Source organism: Eleginops maclovinus, chromosome 16, assembly GCF_036324505.1.
Source record: "Eleginops maclovinus isolate JMC-PN-2008 ecotype Puerto Natales chromosome 16, JC_Emac_rtc_rv5, whole genome shotgun sequence".
In the NCBI taxonomy this organism is placed as follows: domain Eukaryota; kingdom Metazoa; phylum Chordata; class Actinopteri; order Perciformes; family Eleginopidae; genus Eleginops; species Eleginops maclovinus.
The window spans coordinates 4,374,378-4,394,501 of record NC_086364.1 but is presented as its reverse complement, the minus strand read 5'-3'; the positions used below and the strand labels follow the sequence as shown (position 1 = coordinate 4,394,501).

The following is a 20,124-nucleotide window of genomic DNA, read 5'->3' as shown; positions in this document are numbered from 1 at the left end:
CCCCCCCCCCAAATCAGCAGAGTGTAAATCAGACACATCAGGCCCGGCTGGTCGTTGTGAACATTTATTGGTTTTCCTTGAATTTTAACACTAAAAAGTACCCGGTCTCATTGACTAAAACAGGTCTAGAAATAAAAAAAATGCACCATCACCATAGCTTTCATCATAACATTATCATGGCAGACATTTTGTAATGTGGCGTATTTGACATTCAGACGGTGCTGCTGTGATCAACACGGGCACAAAAACAGCCTAACATACAGTGAGAATTTACCATAGTTCACTGGTTAATGATGGAGAAAGTTGGCAATAATTAACTGAAAACTGACAAAAAAGTCAAAGGTCATATCAATTCTGAGTTAATTTGAACATTAAGTTTCCTTATTCTGACTGAAGCTTCAACTGCCTGCCACTCAACTGCAGCACTTTTAAAATGTCATTTTTTAAACAGGATAACTATTTAAGATTTGGTTTTATTGGACTGGTAAATTACAAAAAAGGGCACATTTTTTATCCAAAGTATTGCATCAAATCCAAACACAAAATGAACTTTCTTTGACAGACGAGAGCAAGTCAGTTCTTTGAGATTATACAGGGAGTAGAAATAGGTATTTAAAAATTAAGAAATAAAACTTCCAGGCTTTAAACATTAGTCACATTTGCCTGTGTCAATAAAAACACACAGTCTGCTTAAAGTAAAACAATTAAAATTGAAATTAATAAAACAATCCCTTTCCACCCCTCATTCCCGTGTTGCATCAAATAATAAGAGGACCTTGAATCGTTCCCTGAGGAACCCCAGCATGAAGTTCCAATAACTCCAGCTCTACTTCTTCAAACTAACTATGAATATATGGTTTATTTAAGGAACACTTCTTTTTTTTTTAAAGAGCGGTCCCCTCTGCTTAAACGTTAAGTTTCCATTCCCTTCCTTTCGCAGCCCGTTTTAACGGAGAGGCTGAAACATTGTCATCGCTACACATGGGAACCACATAACCACTTTCAGAAAACTGACATATAAAATGAAAATCAAAGGAGCCGGGATCTGCTCTGTGATATGAACACATGAATGCGTCTCAGTGCTAATGAAAAAATTATAGTGTGACCTTTTACAACTGTTAACGACTCCCTCTTTTTAAAACAAATTGGAGAGAAATGCATCTGGTGGAAATTATTATTGGTAAGTATAATCGCAACGACAGCCTGAAGAGTTATTATAAAAGTGAGTACGACATTACCGTTTACAATTATTCTGTTGTAAAACATTGAATCAGTATTTGACCATTTTCAGATAAAGATTATGTCATCATATGATTTTTTTTTTTTTTTTAAAGAACATCAAATGAAGATTTTAGCATCACTTAAAACCAAACATCACAGATATGATTTACTGTCAATTCTGGCTTAGTATTACTAATATTAGTATAAGGTCCCTTTTGATATAAATTCAAACTTTTTAATTCACTTTTACAACTTGTGAATATCCGTTTAAAATTATTAGTTCCATTTTCTTTGTGTTTGTCAGCAGGAAATACGGAAAAACTAATAGCATGATGTTTACTGCATGGTTTAATTTCTTCTAGCGGAGGTCTGTACTCTCTGAGGTCCCTTTTAGTTAGTTCACAATTTTCCCTTTTATGTATTTTCAACCAGAAGCATTTCTCTCTTCCATGTATTTCTGTAAACAACAACAGGTGGAGCATTGATTGATTAAAAGGCGCCATTGTGTCAGAGAAAACCTCATAACCTCCACTTGGGTCTGACATTTTCTGTTTGTCACACAAAGTTCATTGCAGATTTGAATTTCAGTCAGAAAAATAAGATCACATTTAGAGGTACAAGGTTTTTCTCTGACAGTAACCAAAAGCTTATTCACAGAGCTGTCATGTAAAAACCACATAACTACTCACTTGTGTGTTTTGGATTTTAAAAAAGAACATCTAAAATTAGTTTATTTTTTACTAAATTTAACTTTTTTTGTTTTTTTTTGCACATTTCACATTTTTCATGTGGTAACTTAACTTTCTTTATTACCATTTTATGTTTTCATCTCATTTTATCCTACTGTCGTTAGTAATTGCATCTTCCCCAACACTAATAATTGATGTTGTTTTTCTTTTTCCTTTTAAGTGCTTTAAAAGTGCTCAAACTTTAAGTGTAACAAAAAGAAAGATTCAAAACATTCAACTAACTAAATGGTCTCAATTTGTATCTAACATTATGCATATTTTTCTTTTAAATGGTTCTTTAACTATTAACCACCTGCAAAAATAGCATTCCATATTTTGGGGCAAACTCTTATAAAGCTGTCATAGCTTGTTATTAAAGGCAGATAAATCCGTTTTTAAAATGATAAAAAAAAGCAATCCTAAAAGACCATCTCTTTGCAGCTTTGTGTTTTTTACGCGACAGCTTCTGTTTCTGAGTCAAATCCAAAAACGAAAAAACAGAAAAAAAACAAACACATTGTAGTCAAATGAGGTAATGAGGTATGTGTGAAGAGGAACATATAAAACACTAGATGTTTTACAAAATAAAATGAGGTATGTGTGAACACGTGGAGGCTGAAAGTGCAACAAATCAGAGAAAAAGAAATAGATGCTTGGCGTTTGCACAAATGCGGTGGGGTCATTCAGATGTTTGCAGAGCAGATAATTAGCTTTTGTTATTAATGTAGAGGCTGTACAATTAAACAGTTATTAGGCATCATTAGTATATTGTATTAGCGAAAGTATTATACCACAGAGGACCCGTGGGCATGATGCAGCAAAATCAAACCAATGATTTTGGAAACGGTGATATCATTTTGCGCATCATGAGCACCATCAGCTCTCTGACAGTAAATCAAACTCAATCCGCTGGGCAGAGTTTTGGCTTCATATTGCTTACATATCTTTCAAGACAAGTAAAAACAGAATCACCTTGAGGCTAGAAAAACGTTCAGTTTGCACATTTACAAAGCTTAAAGACAATGGATATGTCTCGATTGTTCGTGCTGAAGCATCGCAGAGCAGAAACATGAAATCTTGAGATTTATCACTGATATTTGTTTTTATATCTGTTATCTGACCCTTCTATTCACAGACATCCCTCCTTCCATCTTTTCTTGACATATGCATGCTACAAAAGATAAAGTCACAAACAGATGGAAAGGTAGGAATGATTCTAAAGAAACAACACCAACACGAGTTGGGGCAATTTAAATGAATTTTGATCCTTTAGTGAAATTAAAAAGGAAAAATTAGATTTTATCCATAAAACTATTAGTTTATTTATTTTTTTGATAGATTTCACTAAGTTGAAAACTACATTTCTGTATACATTTTCTTCCCCTGGCACTAACGGGCTACCATATGTTTAATACCTATTGAGTGAAGAAAAGAATAAAAATGTAAAGCCAGTGTGTAGTGAACAGCCATAGAAAGAAAACTTTCTTTGATGATTTTCTGAGATTTATATTGTTATAAACTCTTAATGATAGCTTTGTATAATCTTTTTTGAATATTTATAAGTCAAAGACTATTTTCTTTATTTTGACTATTTCCTGGCAGTCAACGGCTTCTGCAGGAACACCATTTCATAAAAATACATACTTCATACAGACCTGATTAATTAAAGCAAATAAAAGCACATAATTAATTAGTTGAAGCCAGAAAAAAATTAAAAGGTAACCAATCAGAAATCGCATACGAAAAAAAAGGTGGTTGTGTTTGTTTCAGGAGGTATCCGTGTGTTAACATGAGGTCGCTTAACCGAAGAACAAGGGATGAAGGAAGGATGTAAGCAAGGAGAGAAAGATGCAGAGGAGGTAACCATTACAGATTAAAAAAACTTCATCTATTCTCTCGTTTCATCTTCAGTTCTGTCTGTAAAGTAAAAACTGTACAAAAACAACTGCAGAGATTCACATTCATCGAGTCCAAAACAATCGATGCCACTGACAAAGTTTCTCTTCCTTTTGCTTGTTTTTACAAGTCCAAAAAACTTGAAGACAAAATTGCACCTGACGATAATCTAAAAACAAATTGGAGAAAAAAAAGAAAAAAAAAGTCTGTTGAAAGAAACAATAAAAGGGCACTTTGAAACAAAAACTGATATCAGGAATCAATCCACCTGCAAATTCACGTTTTACAGATCCAACACGAGAAGGAAAAACAACGATCATCAACAGGAAGCTCCGACCGTCCGACTGCTGAGGCCACAAGCTTATTGCAACAACAAAAAAATAAAAATAAAATCTCCTGCTGGGACTCAGACTCACCTCATGAGGTGGGGCTTGTTTCTTGTCCAAGAGGGTGTTTTACAGGATTTAAAAAAGAAGAGGAGATGCATGTACGAGGAGATTGAAACATGAAGTTTTTCCCTTCGTCATCTCTGCCCTTGATGCTTACACAGCAATAATTCCCTGTTCAGGTTCTTTATTTCCTGTATTAAATCCAGAGTTGGGATTAATAAGTCTTTTGTGGAGTTCAGATGTCTACAAATATGTTTTATCAAAACTATTCAGCTTTTAACAGTTGTTAAGTTAAAGTCATTTTAAAAAGCCACAAAAAAACTCTTATTTTCAAATAGGCGAATCCTGAAGAAAAAACTCTTTGATTGCAACCTGGAGAAAATAAGAAAACTATTTTCAAAATAAAAGCCCCTAGAAGGTAACACCAGTTCAACAGGGGCAGGACAGAGCAGAATTTTCCATAAAGAAACCTTGGATGGTAATACTAGATTAAGAGGATTCTATTTAATTTAACTTCCCCTTGTTTGACAGTAGTACAGTTTTCATCTTTTCAAGCAATGCCTTTCAATGGTGAAATCAGTTGAATATTTTCCCTGTTTGGCAGATTTGTTTGTTTACATGTCGGACCCCATCGCTAAAATTCAGAATCTGAAAGAGGAGTCAAGCTTTCGGGACTTTTTGATTGTTTTGTTGGCTTATACTCATCTCTTACCAAATTACATTCAAAATGATCAATGTTGAAAAAAGCTGAATATTTTGATAACTTGAGTTAGCGATTTGTCAGCGCCTGAACTTGATAAATCCGGAGTCAGAACCAAGATCGGACCTGGACTCCATCTGGTTATGGATGATCATCGATCATGTGACCTTCCTCCATACACTGATTGGTTGTCGGGTACCAATGACGAGGGATAGACAGATCTTAGACCTGAGATCTTTTCAAATCTTTATCTGTGTGATTTTTAATCTTTTAAAATAATAATTTATGTTTGCAGGGTCTTAATATTAAATATTTTATCGATCATTTATTGCTCAACTTTATTTTAAATCCAATTTTTGGAAATACATTTTTTAAAAGTTCTCATTACTTTAATGCTGCTACTTAAAACTATTTTACAAATAGTTTTAAGAAATTATTTTAGTTTCAGCTAATGGCGTCTTCACTTTAGTTTTTTGTAATTTCATAGACTAACTGCTAATGGGAAATATAAATAAATAGTTGAATAAATAATTTAGTGGCAGCTTTAATAATAAAGTGCTCTACAGAAGGCCTGGAGTCGGCTTGCTAGTCTATATTTCAGAATGAAAGTATTTAAGAGTGTAAAACGGGTCTATCCCTTTGGTCATGTTTGTTTCCTCCAGAGCGTTCTGGACTGGGATCCTGATGCGTTTCCCTTCATGGTTCTGGTTCTGCTCTGTGGATACTGCTCTGGTGTTTGTTTAGCTTCTTGTTGGACTCTGTTGGAGGTCAGGTCCGGGTCCCGGGGTGCTGGGCCCGGATGTGGCTATGGAGGCGGGTGGCGGAGGAGAACCTCTTACCGCAGGTGGAGCAGTGGAGCGCTGCGGAGTTGCTGGCGGGCGCGGGGGACGCCGTGTCGACAGCAGCTGTGTTTTCCGCGGCATGCGTCTGCCGGTGAGCCTTCAGGAGAGACATCCGGCTGAACCTCCGACCGCACTCCTCACATTCCGACCAAACACGCCGCCGCTTCTTCTGCTAACACAGGACACAGCAACAGATATTATTGATACAAAAAAAAGTCAGCTGTTATGTTGATGCTTTCCCCCATAACAACTTACAATAACAAGTGAAAGAATTATAACAACACCAAACATAAAATCTAGTATTGGATGAAAACATTTGAAAATTAACCTAAACTATTGTTCTTCATTATTTTTAACATGGTATTAAACTCACTTTTTTAATCAAACATTATTACTTTTTTCTAATACTAATACTTCAACTTTTTATCCAAGAAATATGACTTTATTTCGCGAAATATTAAACGTTATTTATCCAGATATTAAGACTTTTTTCTCCAAATACGATTTTTTTCTTGAAAGATTCTTTCACTGGTAATATTAAGAATATTTTTCTTTTAATTCTGGAAACAATAATATTATTTTTCTCTAAAAAACACTTTGGACTCATTCTTTTATAAATATTAACGCCCGTTACCCTGGACATACATCCTATTTTCTTAAAAGTTTCTCCATTCAAAAACATAACCCCAACTTCTTTGAACATCTTTTTTCTTGAAAATTCTCATATCTTACAAAAATATTTGATTATTATTTCACTGACAAAACATCGGATATATTTGAAATTAACTGAAAGACGCATGTTTTTCGATTACCTTCCTTCCTTTGTCCTCCTCCTCCTCCTCTTCTTCCTCCTCCTCGTCCTCCTCTCTGTTGGGCGGGGGCAACGGGCGGGGCTGTTCAATGGCTTCTCGGAGGTCGTTGACTCCCTCGATGGCGAGAGCAACCAGCGTGTCGTTGGCAGCGTCCTCCTCCTCGTCCAGCAGCTGAGATGGCAGCGTGAGGAGGCGATGAAGCATCGAGGCTGAGGAGCGCCGCCCTGAAGAGCCTGCAGAGAAACATCGAGAAGGAAGGAAGGTAATCAGCAGAGGTGGAGAAGTACTCAGGTCTTGTACTTGACTAAAAGTAGAAGTTCCAGAGTGTAGGAATACTCAGTTACTGTAAAAGTCCTGCATTCAAAATGTTCCTCCAGTGAAAGTAGAAAGTACTCTCATCTAAATGTACTTAAAGTGGCGACAGTAAAAGTAGTCATTGTTTGATTGGTCCATTTCAGAATAATATCTCTGATATGTGTTATAATTATTGATCATTAAAGTGTTCTCAGAGCTGGTAAAGGTGCAGCTAGTTTGAATGGCTTTGTATACTGCAGGGTAGCTGCTGGATTTACTCCAGGTGAACTACAGTCTGATTTAAGGGCTGATTGTATTTACCATCATTAATCCAGATCTGTAAAGTAACTGAAAGGATTAAATAGCCTACATGTAGTGGAGTAAAAGTACAGGAAATCCTGCTTATAAACTGTGCAGTAAGATGTCCCCGTCAGCGTTTTACGGTTCTAAATGATTTTAATATAACTGTCCAGTGGGGGGCAGTACTGAGACACACCCACACACATCAGTAATAGATTTTTAGCTTTAAAATATACTTAAAGTACCAAAAGTAAAAGTACTTATTTTGCAGAATGTTATATATAATTTAATAATATTAGAAGTTATTGTTAAATTAATGTGTTCATCACTTTAATTTAACGGCTGGTAATAAAGGCGCTAATGTTAAATACCTTATATCAGGTAAATCAATAAAATATACAATATTTCCCTCTGAGATGGAGTCGAGTAGCATAAATAACACAAGAAATGCTTCGAATTAACTTGTTTTTATAAGTACTGTGGTTCATTAAATTAGGAAGATTAAATAAATAAAATACATATATAAATAAAGTGTGTGTGTGTGTGTCTCAATCCTGTGTTCACATTATTGCAGGGAAATGTTTTTATGTTCATGTATTTATTTTCATTTTTGTATTATTTTATATATTTTTAGAATTGTTCTGTGCTATTATGGTTTTCATGTTTCCCATTTATTTGGTTATTTCTTTTTTCCTTCTATTTTTGTATAAACGTATAAAAAAGGTCATTTTTTGCAGGATTTGGGATAACCAGGTTACTGAGTTTCCTACTTCTTCCCGGGGTAGATCTCCATGGTTACTAATGCTGAACACATAACTTGCTCGGAGCAGCTCAACACCAGTGAAAGAACTGCCTGCTGACCAATCAGAGCTCTGTGCTTAAAGTTTAAAGCTATGAAGACATATTTTACCCAAATGTGCGCTCTGTAAATTGGAATAACTTAGAATTTAAAATATTATGTGCATGGTCTTTATCTAATAGCGTTTTATTTTTTGTCTTTATCTTTACTTTTGCTCTGAAAACGTAAATTTCCCTTATGATGGACGAATAAAAGAATTCTGCTTCTGATTCCAGGCTCAAGGAAACACAGTTTGAACAGCCAAATGCAATACCAGTGCCATCTTCAGAGCAGATCTGACTATTAAAACAATCAGTAGACGAGGTGACTTTAATAACTAACAATGCCCCACAATATAAGTACACATCATATGACTTCATAAATTCACTCATGTGTGTGAGCTCCTGAGGTGTGTGTGGCCGTGCCTGCTCTGTATGCAGAAGTGTTATCTTGCTAAAGGTAAAATGATTCTCTGTATGATAGGGCAGTGACACTTGGCTATAAACCAGTTAGTTAACACATTCATACAGTTTTTATTTTTGCCGTTCTTCCTGCACTCTTCCGCTAAAACTAGGTTGCTTTCTATCCTGGTTAAGTTTAACTTGTTCCTATTTGTTTAATATTATAGTTTAGTTTTCATTACGTATGACGCTCCGCTGCCAGTGCTCTTCTCCATGTTTGTGATTAGCCAAATGCTGCTAACTCCGCCCCCCTTTCATGATCAGCGCCATAGGACCGCTTAGCGAGACCCCAGTTGTTAGGTTTAGTTAAGCCGGAGAACTCAAAGACCCAAAAGGTCTGGCTTCTGTTCCCTGCTCTCTGGTGTGTGATGTTTCTGTGTGTGTGTGTGTGTGTGTTTGTGTGTGTGTGTGTGTGTAGAGGGTATGTTTCCTGTCACACAGCTGAAGGAGTTCTGGCTCACCTGTGGGGTTGTGGGGGCGTCCATGTCGGGGGCCCGACGTGTCCCTCTGACTGCCTGCAGCCTCCTCATCTGGAGAAAACACCTCCATGTCCTCCAGAGGGGTCCAGCGGGGGTCCTGCTGGGGGGAGGAGGGGGAGGGCTCCAGGGTCACAGAGGTGTTGGAGAGGGGGGCCACCTGCTGGACCCGGCCCTCACCCAGACCCCGCCCTGTACCGGTCCCCGCCTCGCCATCCATCTCCTTTATCTGCCACACGTCGCTGCACCACTTCTGACCGAACACCTTGTCCAGTATGGGAACCCAGTCCTGAGCTACGGAGAGGACAGGGGGGCGCCCCAGGTCTGAGGGGAAGGTAAAAGAAGATGGAGGAGGTAAAGAGGAGAGAAGGCGGGAGGATGAAACTCTTATCATGTAAACAGAGAGAATCCTTTGTCCTGCAAAACATTCAGTGATTCTCATGACTGACATCTGCCAGTTTCAAAATAAATGTCAAACATTTTCCTTCCATCCATCCATCCATCCATCCATCCATCCATCCATCCATCCATCCATCCATCCATCCATCCATCCATCCATCCATCCATCCATCCATCCATCCATCCATCCATCCATCCATCCATCCATCCATCCATCCATCCATCCATCCATCCATCCATCCATCCATCCATCCATCCATCCATCCATCCATCCATCCATCCATCCATCCATCCATCCATCCATCCATCCATCCATCCATCCATCCATCCATCCATCCATCCATCCATCCATCCATCCATCCATCCATCCATCCATCCATCCATCCATCCATCCATCCATCCATCCATCCATCCATCCATCCATCCATCCATCCATCCATCCATCCATCCATCCATCCATCCATCCATCCATCCATCCATCCATCCATCCATCCATCCATCCATCCATCCATCCATCCATCCATCCATCCATCCATCCATCCATCCATCCATCCATCCATCCATCCATCCATCCATCCATCCATCCATCCATCCATCCATCCATCCATCCATCCATCCATCCATCCATCCATCCATCCATCCATCCATCCATCCATCCATCCATCCATCCATCCATCCATCCATCCATCCATCCATCCATCCATCCATCCATCCATCCATCCATCCATCCATCCATCCATCCATCCATCCATCCATCCATCCATCCATCCATCCATCCATCCATCCATCCATCCATCCATCCATCCATCCATCCATCCATCCATCCATCCATCCATCCATCCATCCATCCATCCATCCATCCATCCATCCATCCATCCATCCATCCATCCATCCATCCATCCATCCATCCATCCATCCATCCATCCATCCATCCATCCATCCATCCATCCATCCATCCATCCATCCATCCATCCAAATAATAAAGCAGCACATAGATCAGTCAGGCCCCGGTAGTTTGTCTGTGTCGAGCCGCAGCACACTCCTCCAGGTCTGCTTGGAAAGGCTCGGGGGGAATGTGGCAAAGTTCTCCAGAGGTCTAGCCTCTTCATTTTTGCTTTGCGTGAACGAGATTGACGCATTTCGTTTTTCCCCAGCGTAGCCTGCCCCGGAGCACAGGTGTCAAACTAAAGGTCTGAGGCCCACATCTCAACTCGTGTTCTCATTCATTTTAACCCTGTCTAGTTGCAGGGGGAAGGAGCAGGTGACCTAGCATCACAGAAATTGATTCACGTGAGAAATGGACCAATTTGAAGCACGCTGACATTGATGTATCATATTTAGGTCAGAAATACTATTAATAATAGTTAGAATAATACTATGTTTTTTTATAATCTTGAAGGTTTTTTGTGCAGATAATTTCACGGCAGAATGCTAAGCTGCATGGGACATGTAAACTACAAGATCACTATATTATATCAGTATGTAGTGTCTACTGGGACATGTCTCCATGCTTTAATGTTCAAAAAGCTCTTTATTTTTCTCATACTGCCTGTGCTGCAGCACCTCTTTTCTCCCTACGTCTGAAACCTGTTGTGATTTGTCCAGTTGAGGCGATTTCTGAATTAGGTCTATTCTTTTACTCTCCTTTTTTATGTAGAGGAAGTAAAGAAACCGTAACTCTGGATGTATTTGTTGTTTGAGGTGCAATATATGACTCAGCAGCTTTAAGACATGAAGAACTGATTATTTTCCGCTTTGTTCTAATGCATTATTTTCGCGGGAAAGTGGGAGAGCTGTAATTTTGTCAGGAAGTGACGTTAGCACCCTCATACTATATTTTTCTAGAAAAACCCCTGATTGAGTTTTAGCATTGATCAGATGTTGACTATGTTAGTATTTTTGAATTATAGTTCAATCAAAATTCATTATTTTGCGTCACTGATTTGATGGCTAAAGATTCTTTTAGTTAAAATATTTTTTTTTTCTTTGTTTTTGTCTTGATCTGAAAATGTTCAAGTGTGGCCCTTAGTAAAATTGAGTGAGGGGCTCACTGTCTGCTTCTGGCGTCTCCTTGGACTCGGGGACCTCGGCCAGCTCCTCCTGGGTATCGTCAGACCCGCTGGGGGACACCGAATCGTTCTCAGACCCCCTCCTCCGGCCCCCAGCTCCACCTCTTCCCTTGTCTCCTCCTGCCATCCCCTTGTCCATCCTCTCCTCCAGCAGATGCTGCTCGCTCTCCATCTTGGTGATCTCCAGCAGGAGGTCATCAAACGAAGCCTCCACGATCTTTGTGAGCTCGTGCAGCGCAAAGTCCAACACCTGCTCCATCACAGACTTCAGCTGATCTGCAGGGCGGGGGGGAGTGACACATCATCAGATATTATTCTCATCACATATTATAAGAGCATTTATTCTATGAGCCAGTATTTAATTTTACATAACGTTCTACATGTATTTTTTCTTATTCCTGCATTTAAATGGAATGTATTTTGCCTTATTTTATGTTCAAATATAGTATGTTGAATTGTTGAAAGATTAAACGGTTTTAACAAGTAAGCTGTAACTGCTGTGCATTTGAGTCATTATCAGTAGCCAGGTTATTTTTTACAATAAAACACAAAGTTTTCCTGAGAAACTTTGCTTTGTCATCCTTACGGGGGAAATCTCAATGAAGTAAAACTGCCATAAAGATATTGCATATCAAAAAATGGTTGAAAAACTAACCATTATCTGAATTATAGCCATTTCATAAAACAATTATGTATAGTAAATGTTAGGGGCACTTCTTTCACACATTCTGTGATATGTCAATGATTATCAAAACCATTATTATTTTTGTCAGATTAAACGTCCCTGAAATTTTGTTTCATGCACGTATTGAAATGATCTTTTAAACCTACATATTGTAGTTTCATCTTTCAATAAATCTGATATTTAAAAAGGAGTAAATCACGTGTTATATCAGCAGCTATACAAGAGCATGCAATTAATAGTTGTATTAAATTAAAGAAATGTCTTCATCACACACACACACACACACACACACACACACACACACACACACACACACACACACACACACACACACACACACACACACACACACACACACACACACACACACACACACACACACACACACACACACACACACACACACACACACACACACACACACACACACACACACACACACACACACACACACTAGTAGTTATCCAAGAAGAAACATTCTTGGTTGTCCATCTGTCCTCCGATAAAACCCAGGGTGACCCCCTTTCTGCTTTTAAATACACATAAATAAATAATGAAACTAAAAATCCCAAACAAATGTATTACAAACAAACTGTTAATATTCTTCATATCTTCTTTTCGATCAGCACAATAAGCACCATCTTCCTGCATCCCACTGAGGTAAGTTACTTTTGTTTCAAAAATGTTGTTTTTGAATTTTTGGGGCAAGCAGTGCCTTTAATATAGTACAGATGAGAAGTAGGGAGACAGAGTGGAAGACACACAACTAAGGGACTCAGGCCGGATTTGAACCTGGTTCCACCGCATGGGTCAAACCCCAGTATATGGCCGCCTGCTCTACCCACCGAGCTATAGGACGGCCCAGTAGTAGACCCACGCTAAGTTAAGTACCCACTTAAAAGCAACAAAAAAAGAGCTAACAGGACTTATTGTATATTTTTTAGAAGTGCCAAAAACAGGAATCTGAAACTTAAGAAAATAATCAGCTGAAAAGGTATAGAAAAATTGCTATCTTTATACCAACTACCAGCATCTATTGTGTTCACTATTACCAGTGTTCGAACTATGCCGAGATTTTCGGGGGGTCCCATTTTTCTCTCGGGGGTGGGGGGGGCGCTTGCTCTTGCGCTTGACTTGACTGATATTTTAGAGACCCCCCAACATTTCCCAAATCATGTTTTCGGGGGATCTCGTGTCAGTTTCAGGGGGTCTCGGATCCCCCGAGTCCCCCCGTAGTTCGGACACTGACTATTACTGTTAGTTGATGTCTGAAAATAAAAACGTTTTAAAAACTGTTCTGTGAGCTGGCAATAAGGCTCATGCGCCACCATTGGCGACACGCACAGCTGGTTATTGGTAGTCGGGAAGCACCGAATCTAAACGGCAGCGCAGAGTCACTGTAGTGCGTATCATTTGATTGCAGCTTGAGGCTCTGCGTCTGACCTCGCAGTGAGCAAAGAGGGAATTGAGTATCTTGTAAAGGCTGCTTTAATTATGTCGTGCTAACCTCGGCGCATGGTGCTAGCCTCGGCGCATGGTGCTAGCCTCGGCACATGGTGCTAACCTCGGCACATGGTGGAGCATCCAGCTAGAAGGTTATGGTCCTAATTTGCCATTGTTAATGACGTTGCGCATTAGTCTCTGTACTTTAACTTTACATACCTGCTGCTCTAAGCTGCCTCTCCGTCATTCAAGTGTTCATCTCCGATTCTATGCCAAGGTATTTTCTAACACATCAGGATTGATATTCAGGAAAAATTATTTTCTATTTTCAATATGTTAACCATGGCTGGACTGGCCATCTGGCAGGTACTTTCCCGGGGCACTGACGTGCCTTTTGGGCCGATACAATTAAACATTATTGTTGTTTTTGTTCTGACGGCCTGTTCAGGTACATGTATGTTGGCAGTTGCGTGTGCACTGCTAGTTAGCATTTTCCTCTGGTCAGGAGCTGCTACTGTGTTCTGGCTTGATGGTTGAGGGCCGGTCTGGGCCAAATGCCAGTTTTTGTCCGTTATTGAAGAATCCATAAATAAAATTAATCTATGCATTACTGAAAACATCTGTGTCTTTGGGCTGCTACAGTTGGAGTTTCCCCTTTGTGATTAATAAAGTTTGTCTGAATTGATCTTTTAGCACATTTAGCGGGATTAGATGCATAGCGTTTATATTAAACAACTACTGTTGTTCCAGAAAGGATCTTTTCTCAGGCTTATTATAAACTTCCATTCATACTTTGCAGCAGGTCTTTAATGGGAGTAGGAAGTGTGTGTGTCTGTGTGTATGTGGGGGGGGGGGGGGGGGGGGGGCATGTTATGTCTGGGTTTCCACTTGACTGGAGACACTCTGTGTCAGCATGACAGTTTTTTGAACTTCCATGTTCTGTAATTTCTGCTTGGTCTCAGTCATGTTTAATAACGCACAACAATGTTGTCTTTTGTCCTCCATACACAAATTAAAATTCCATCGTTAAAAACAAACTAAAACAGCAAATTCTCTTGGACAGATAATGAGATAATGGGCCACTGGGCACAGACATTTTGGAGCCCCTCCCTGTTCCTAAAAAGCACAAGACACTTGTCTTATTGATCTATTTGTAGTGGTTTGCCTGTTTGTAGCGGTTTTGCATCCATATTCAATCATTTTGCTTATATTGGAAGTAACTTTGTAATCATTGTGGTAATGTTTACATCTATTAGTCATTTTGTGATTACTTTGCATCTTTTTCTGGTTTTGCATCTACTTTTTCTTTTTCCGTCTCTGTGCTCCTTTTGGACCTTATTGTCCTTTGTCTGTGTAGTGGTTTTATGTCAAATTGTGTTCTTCTTTCCATTTGTAGCCTGTGTGCATCATTTGTATTGCTCTGCGTCTTCTTTTAGTCTTTGTGGTGATTTTTGCTTTATTTGGTTTTTTTTCCTCTAGCAACTTAATGCACTTTGTAAGCAATATTTATAGGATTTAGTGGTTTTAGTGACCTTTAAAAAAGTGTTCTGTTTTTTGTAATTGTTTTTCATTTCTATGTTTTCAAGTTACATTTTGTAGGTCAGGCCCCCTGACAATCAGTTTCTAAAGAGTTTTGTACTAAACATCTGCATACATCTGTGAGGCATCTGGAAAACTGGGATTGATATTTTTACTTAATTCATTTAAAAAAGACCCAATGCTTCATGTAGAATTAATTAAACAGAGTAATCCTGAGCCCCAGCTTCAAACCAACATTTCAGGAGCGTTTATTGTCAGTTTCCAGCGGCTGAAAATCTCTGCAGGGGTTCATTTGATAATTTACACTCACATTCCCTTTGTGTCCTCAGTGAGCACACATCTCAGTGAAAGCCTAGCCTAGTTTCAGACATGAAAACCACCCCCCCTAACAATAAAGCAGTGTGAACTGTGACCCCAGCGTGTCAGGGCTGTGGTCTCATTATCTAGCTGTCTCCGTTAATCTCAACGTGCAGACGACACTCTGCTGCTGTGCTCCGCAGATAGTCAGTGAAAGCATGGAGAGAGAGAAATTGTTTTGTTTTATTTTGGTGAAAATCACACCCAATATGGCTAATATTAAAATCACAAGTATTTAACATGACTTTGGAAATATCATGCTTAAAGTGAACAAGTTATTCTTTTGACATTAGGTTTTTTATTAATTTAAATTAAATATAAAATAAATACGAATCTAAATGTAAAATACATTAGATAAAAAGTACCATTTATATAGATATTTAGACACGTTTAAATAAATAACAAATAATATAAATACTAAGAAATTTGACAAAGTAATGTTGCCTCCAAAAAAATAACGTTGCAAAATTCAGTCACCACATATTACTAACAATTATTCACAATGTCAACTTAGTTGGATCACACAACCTACTGAGAACTAGTAAAATGAATATATAGGCCTAATGTATATATGCGATAGTATACTTCCCCAACCTACTGAAATATTCCTGTACATATTGACATTTCTTTCTTTGCAGTCCAACGGGTGCACTGGATTTGTAACACAAGACATCATTGTGGAAACCATTTGAAGATACATAGTTTTTACTCAACAGGAAGGGAGTGAAATATTATAATCAGTAGAGTAACTACAATATAATATATACTCTGAGGTGTATCGCATGCAACAAAAAAGTGTTTTATCCGCCATTTTATTCCCCTTTTTCAAGTCTTATTTAAAAGTGTCATTTTGTCATCTTGTGCCTTGTTTTTGAAAGGTGTTAAATATTAATAAACTCGCCATATTGTGGTTGTCTGTGTGTGTGTGACGATGAATAAACTCCAGCCGAGAGCCGGCAGTGATTGTGTGTCCTGGCTGTGATGTCACTCTTCTGGCCGATGATGGCGTGTGAGGTTCGTGGTCTAGTTATAAAGACGCAGGGGGGGGGTGAAGGGGGGACTTTGCATGTCAGCCTTGTTGTTGCGTTTGAGTGCGCAGATGTGTGCATGCATGCGTGAGAGTGAGGCGACCTTGTCTGAGGATGTTTCTGCTCCATGTCTTTGCATGTGTGTGTGATTGGCATGCGTGTGTGCTGCAGACTGAAACACACCCAAACAAACAAACACCTCTGAATGTGACTGAGATTATTTAGACGGATGTCACACTACCAGAGGTTTAGCAGTTGATACTGATTACAGTGAAAATCCAAGATCCTTGAAACCACAGTAAAATCCAAAACACATGATGTCATTGCAATCTAAATCCCTCTGTTTTGATTGCATAATATGCGTAATGCAGACTTTATGCAAATGGGGATGTTTTCTTTCTTTTGTGACAGACTTAGAATTTCTTTTAAAGAGCCCCTATTTAGTTTTTAAAGGTTTTCCCTTTCCTGTAGTGTTATATATATTTTTGTGCATGTAAATGGTCTGCAAAGGCTAACATCGATGTGCTCTCTGCGGAGGGAGTTTCCCTACCAACAGACATGCATAAAAACCAAGGCTGTCAACGCTATCTCGCGATTAACCTGTTAATGTGTTAAAAAAGGTTTTTAGGGAATTTTTATTGGAATATTTATTTTCATTATGTAAAAGCTCTGTATGAGTTTGGTCTTTTTCAGTATGGTGGCAACAAATATTTGATGCATGTTAATGTGGTTAGTTATAATTTCAAATATGCAAAGATAATATATGGATTAGCAAAGCAGGGGAAACAAATAAATTGTCAACCATTTTAAATAATTCATTAATAGTTCAAGACATTTATCAAAGAACTCGAGAAACAGTTTACATAAATCATTCAAATCGCGTAGTGATATGAAGCTATTTGCATGAATCAGGACAAAAAATACTCTAAATAGTGTAAATCATATAGTAAATTATGCTTTAGTAAATCATGTGTTTTACTGTTCAAAACATTTATTCTCAGAAAGAAATATTCAAATGTTGATTTTTAGTTAGTTATTTAAGTTGTTTGTTAACTATTTAGTTTGATTTTTAGATGAATTTATTAGATAAGCAAGAAAACCTAGATATATTGATTGCTAATATGAAAATATGCATTTCCTTTAAATTGTCACATGATAAATATACACAGCATGATCACTTCCTGTTGAAAAACTCTCATGGTTTTATACTTTTAGAATGTATACAGAGACCGGCGGCCATCTTGGATCTGTGTTTAGAGCTTGGCTCATATCGTGACAGGAAGAGGAAGTCGTTCTGAAACGGAGCCCACTAATATACACCCCCTTGTGCAGAGTTCACAGTCCTTTTTCACACTTTAAACAAGATTTTATAGTATTCAACTCAGTTTTTTAGTTTCTTTGTTGAGTATTTACACATTTTGAGATTATTAAGAGAAAAATGTTTGACTTTTTATGTTTTATATTGGACAATTAGGGCCTTATTACTATTGCTCGAGTGCAAATTAACTGAAAATTTGAAATTAGAATGAAAATAAACATTATATTTTGGTTTTAAAACAAAATAAGAAAGCCGTTCAGTTTCAGTTTTATGCGCCCCCGGCCTGTATTGAGCCAAATAGTAGGGATGTCGGATACATTCTGATATGAAACTAAATATTGTGTTAGATTTTGGATATCGTAATATCAAATGTCCACCCTACAATATTGTCAAAATATCATTATACATGCATTTGGTTAAAAAATTCGGCCAGGGCAACAAAAAAAATGTTGTGATAATGCTTGTTTAGCACAAGTTAGTAATAACTAGCATCAGAACTTTTTGAGCATACACAATCATGTATCTGACCTTTCGTCGACCTAGTCCAGAGACTACAAATGGAAGCTTGTGGAGACACGTTTTGGCATATGGTGATGCTTCTCTTGATGACTAATCTGACTTGACACCCGCGAAATGACTGAAAAACACACTCGGAATACATCACCTCCTGTGCCACATCTTTGTTTGCCTCCTTTTTCCCGCCTCGGTTCTTTTCTTCCCCTATGAAATGCTGATTCAACTTCAATGTGGTCACAGCCCTTTCCAGCACCAGTCTGAGGCTTCTTTGTTCCTTTAGGAGTAATTTGTGAAATTCTTATTTTGATTTTCTTTTTGTTATATTAATATTTCTGTGCAACATCAAATATCATAAATATTTTCAAGTTCTATACTAGTTTTTGAAATGGTCCCTTAACTGCTCTTATTTTACAACTTGTGTTTATGTATGCACCATTTTACACACTAGCAAATTCCTTGTCTCACCCTGTTTGGCACTAAACCAGATTCTGATTATAGTCCAATTAAACCAGCATGTTATTCACAGAAAATGAGTCCCGGTTTGCTATTATAACCACTCTGATCTCTATTATACTCCAATTAAACCTCAATTATAAAGTTAAGTTATGACCCATTTTAAGCTTCCCTGAGCCATATTTATCCCCTTCTGGAGCTTATTTGTCCGGCTGCAGCCCATTCATGGATCTTTGTTCAGCACCTGCAGGCCTCACTTTCTCCCTAAACTCATAAACCTTAAATCGGCCTGAAGAGTTACGCAACGTGTGCGTGCTGTTAGACACACAGGGAGGAGTGCCCCCGCGCAACTGTATGTTTGCGTGACTATGTGTGAATGTGCGTGTTGTGTAACGGCTGCCTACCAACGACTCGTCCCCGCTGCTCCAGGCGGCGTGTGTCGGTGTGGAGGCAGGTCTCGGTGCCGTGGCCACCGGGGGCGTGTAGCTGCGAGTGCTCGGGCTTTGTCCTGCCGCTGTCCGCCCTCTCGTCGCCGGCCGCCCTGCCAGCCTTGTTCCTACCCGCCACCGGGGACCCTCCGGTGTTTTTGCTGCTGTTGCGCTGGTTTGACTCCCACGTCTGCACCTGGAGCCGGAGCCTGCGATTTTCCTGCTCCTTCACAGCGGTCTCCAGCAGCAGCGTGTTGAGGCTCGAGCCCACCGTCTTGCTTATTTCCTGGACGGCGAGCTGAACGACCTGCTCCAGCACGGACTCCAGCTGGCCCTGGAAAAACGAAATGTACACGGCCCCGTTCATGTTTTCGCCCCCTCCGGTTAGAGGGCTCTCTCATTATTCTGTACCCGAGCCCCCAGGCCTCCGTGTCTCCGGGTAAACTCTGTAAAAACCGAAGCCCGGGTCGCTCGTGGTGACGGCGGCTGCTCGGCTGGGCTCCTCCGGCTGTTGCCCTCTCTGCCTCCGCGCACCGCGCGGCTCTGCTCCTTTGCAGGATCTACCGGAAAGACCCGAGTAGATGTGCAGCAGCTTTTTACCACCCACATGTCTCGGCCGTGCACGCTCGCGCCCTTGCAGTAAGCCACCTCGCCATTTTGGCTTTCGGAGAATAACACTCCGAAATGTCAGGACCGTGTTATTACTGCAAAATACCTCCAAAATTACACCACTGAGGCTGCAACACTGCAATAATGGTACTAAGAAGTGTTGCTTTGCATTATAATTTAAACAACATTAGTCATTAAAATAATCTTGTGATATTATTGGAGTTACTGAAATGTTCTTACTTATGCCTCTTTATGTTTTGCATAGAAAGCCCTTTTGTAAAATTGATAGTTGATACTAAATTGTGTCTCTGTTGACATTTTAT

The 20,124-nt window shown here is 39.1% G+C and overlaps 1 protein-coding gene across 2 annotated transcripts; it reads right to left on the bottom strand.

Annotated features, from left to right (window-relative positions):
* Positions 1-48: 48 nt before the first annotated feature.
* On the bottom strand, positions 49-19,731 carry si:dkeyp-113d7.10 (uncharacterized). 2 transcript variants are annotated; one of them, XM_063903527.1, is made up of 5 exons: positions 19,169-19,731; positions 11,408-11,701; positions 8,943-9,281; positions 6,589-6,821; positions 49-5,948 (listed from the first exon to the last, which is right to left on the bottom strand). In XM_063903527.1, exons 1-5 carry the CDS (start codon positions 19,557-19,559, stop codon positions 5,703-5,705), a joined length of 1,503 nt encoding a protein of 500 aa, XP_063759597.1. In that variant the 5' UTR covers positions 19,560-19,731; the 3' UTR covers positions 49-5,702. The 2 variants fall into 2 exon arrangements, with proteins under 2 accessions (XP_063759597.1, XP_063759598.1); XM_063903528.1 differs by having other exon boundaries at positions 49-5,945.
* Between the last annotated feature and the right edge of the window lie 393 nt (positions 19,732-20,124).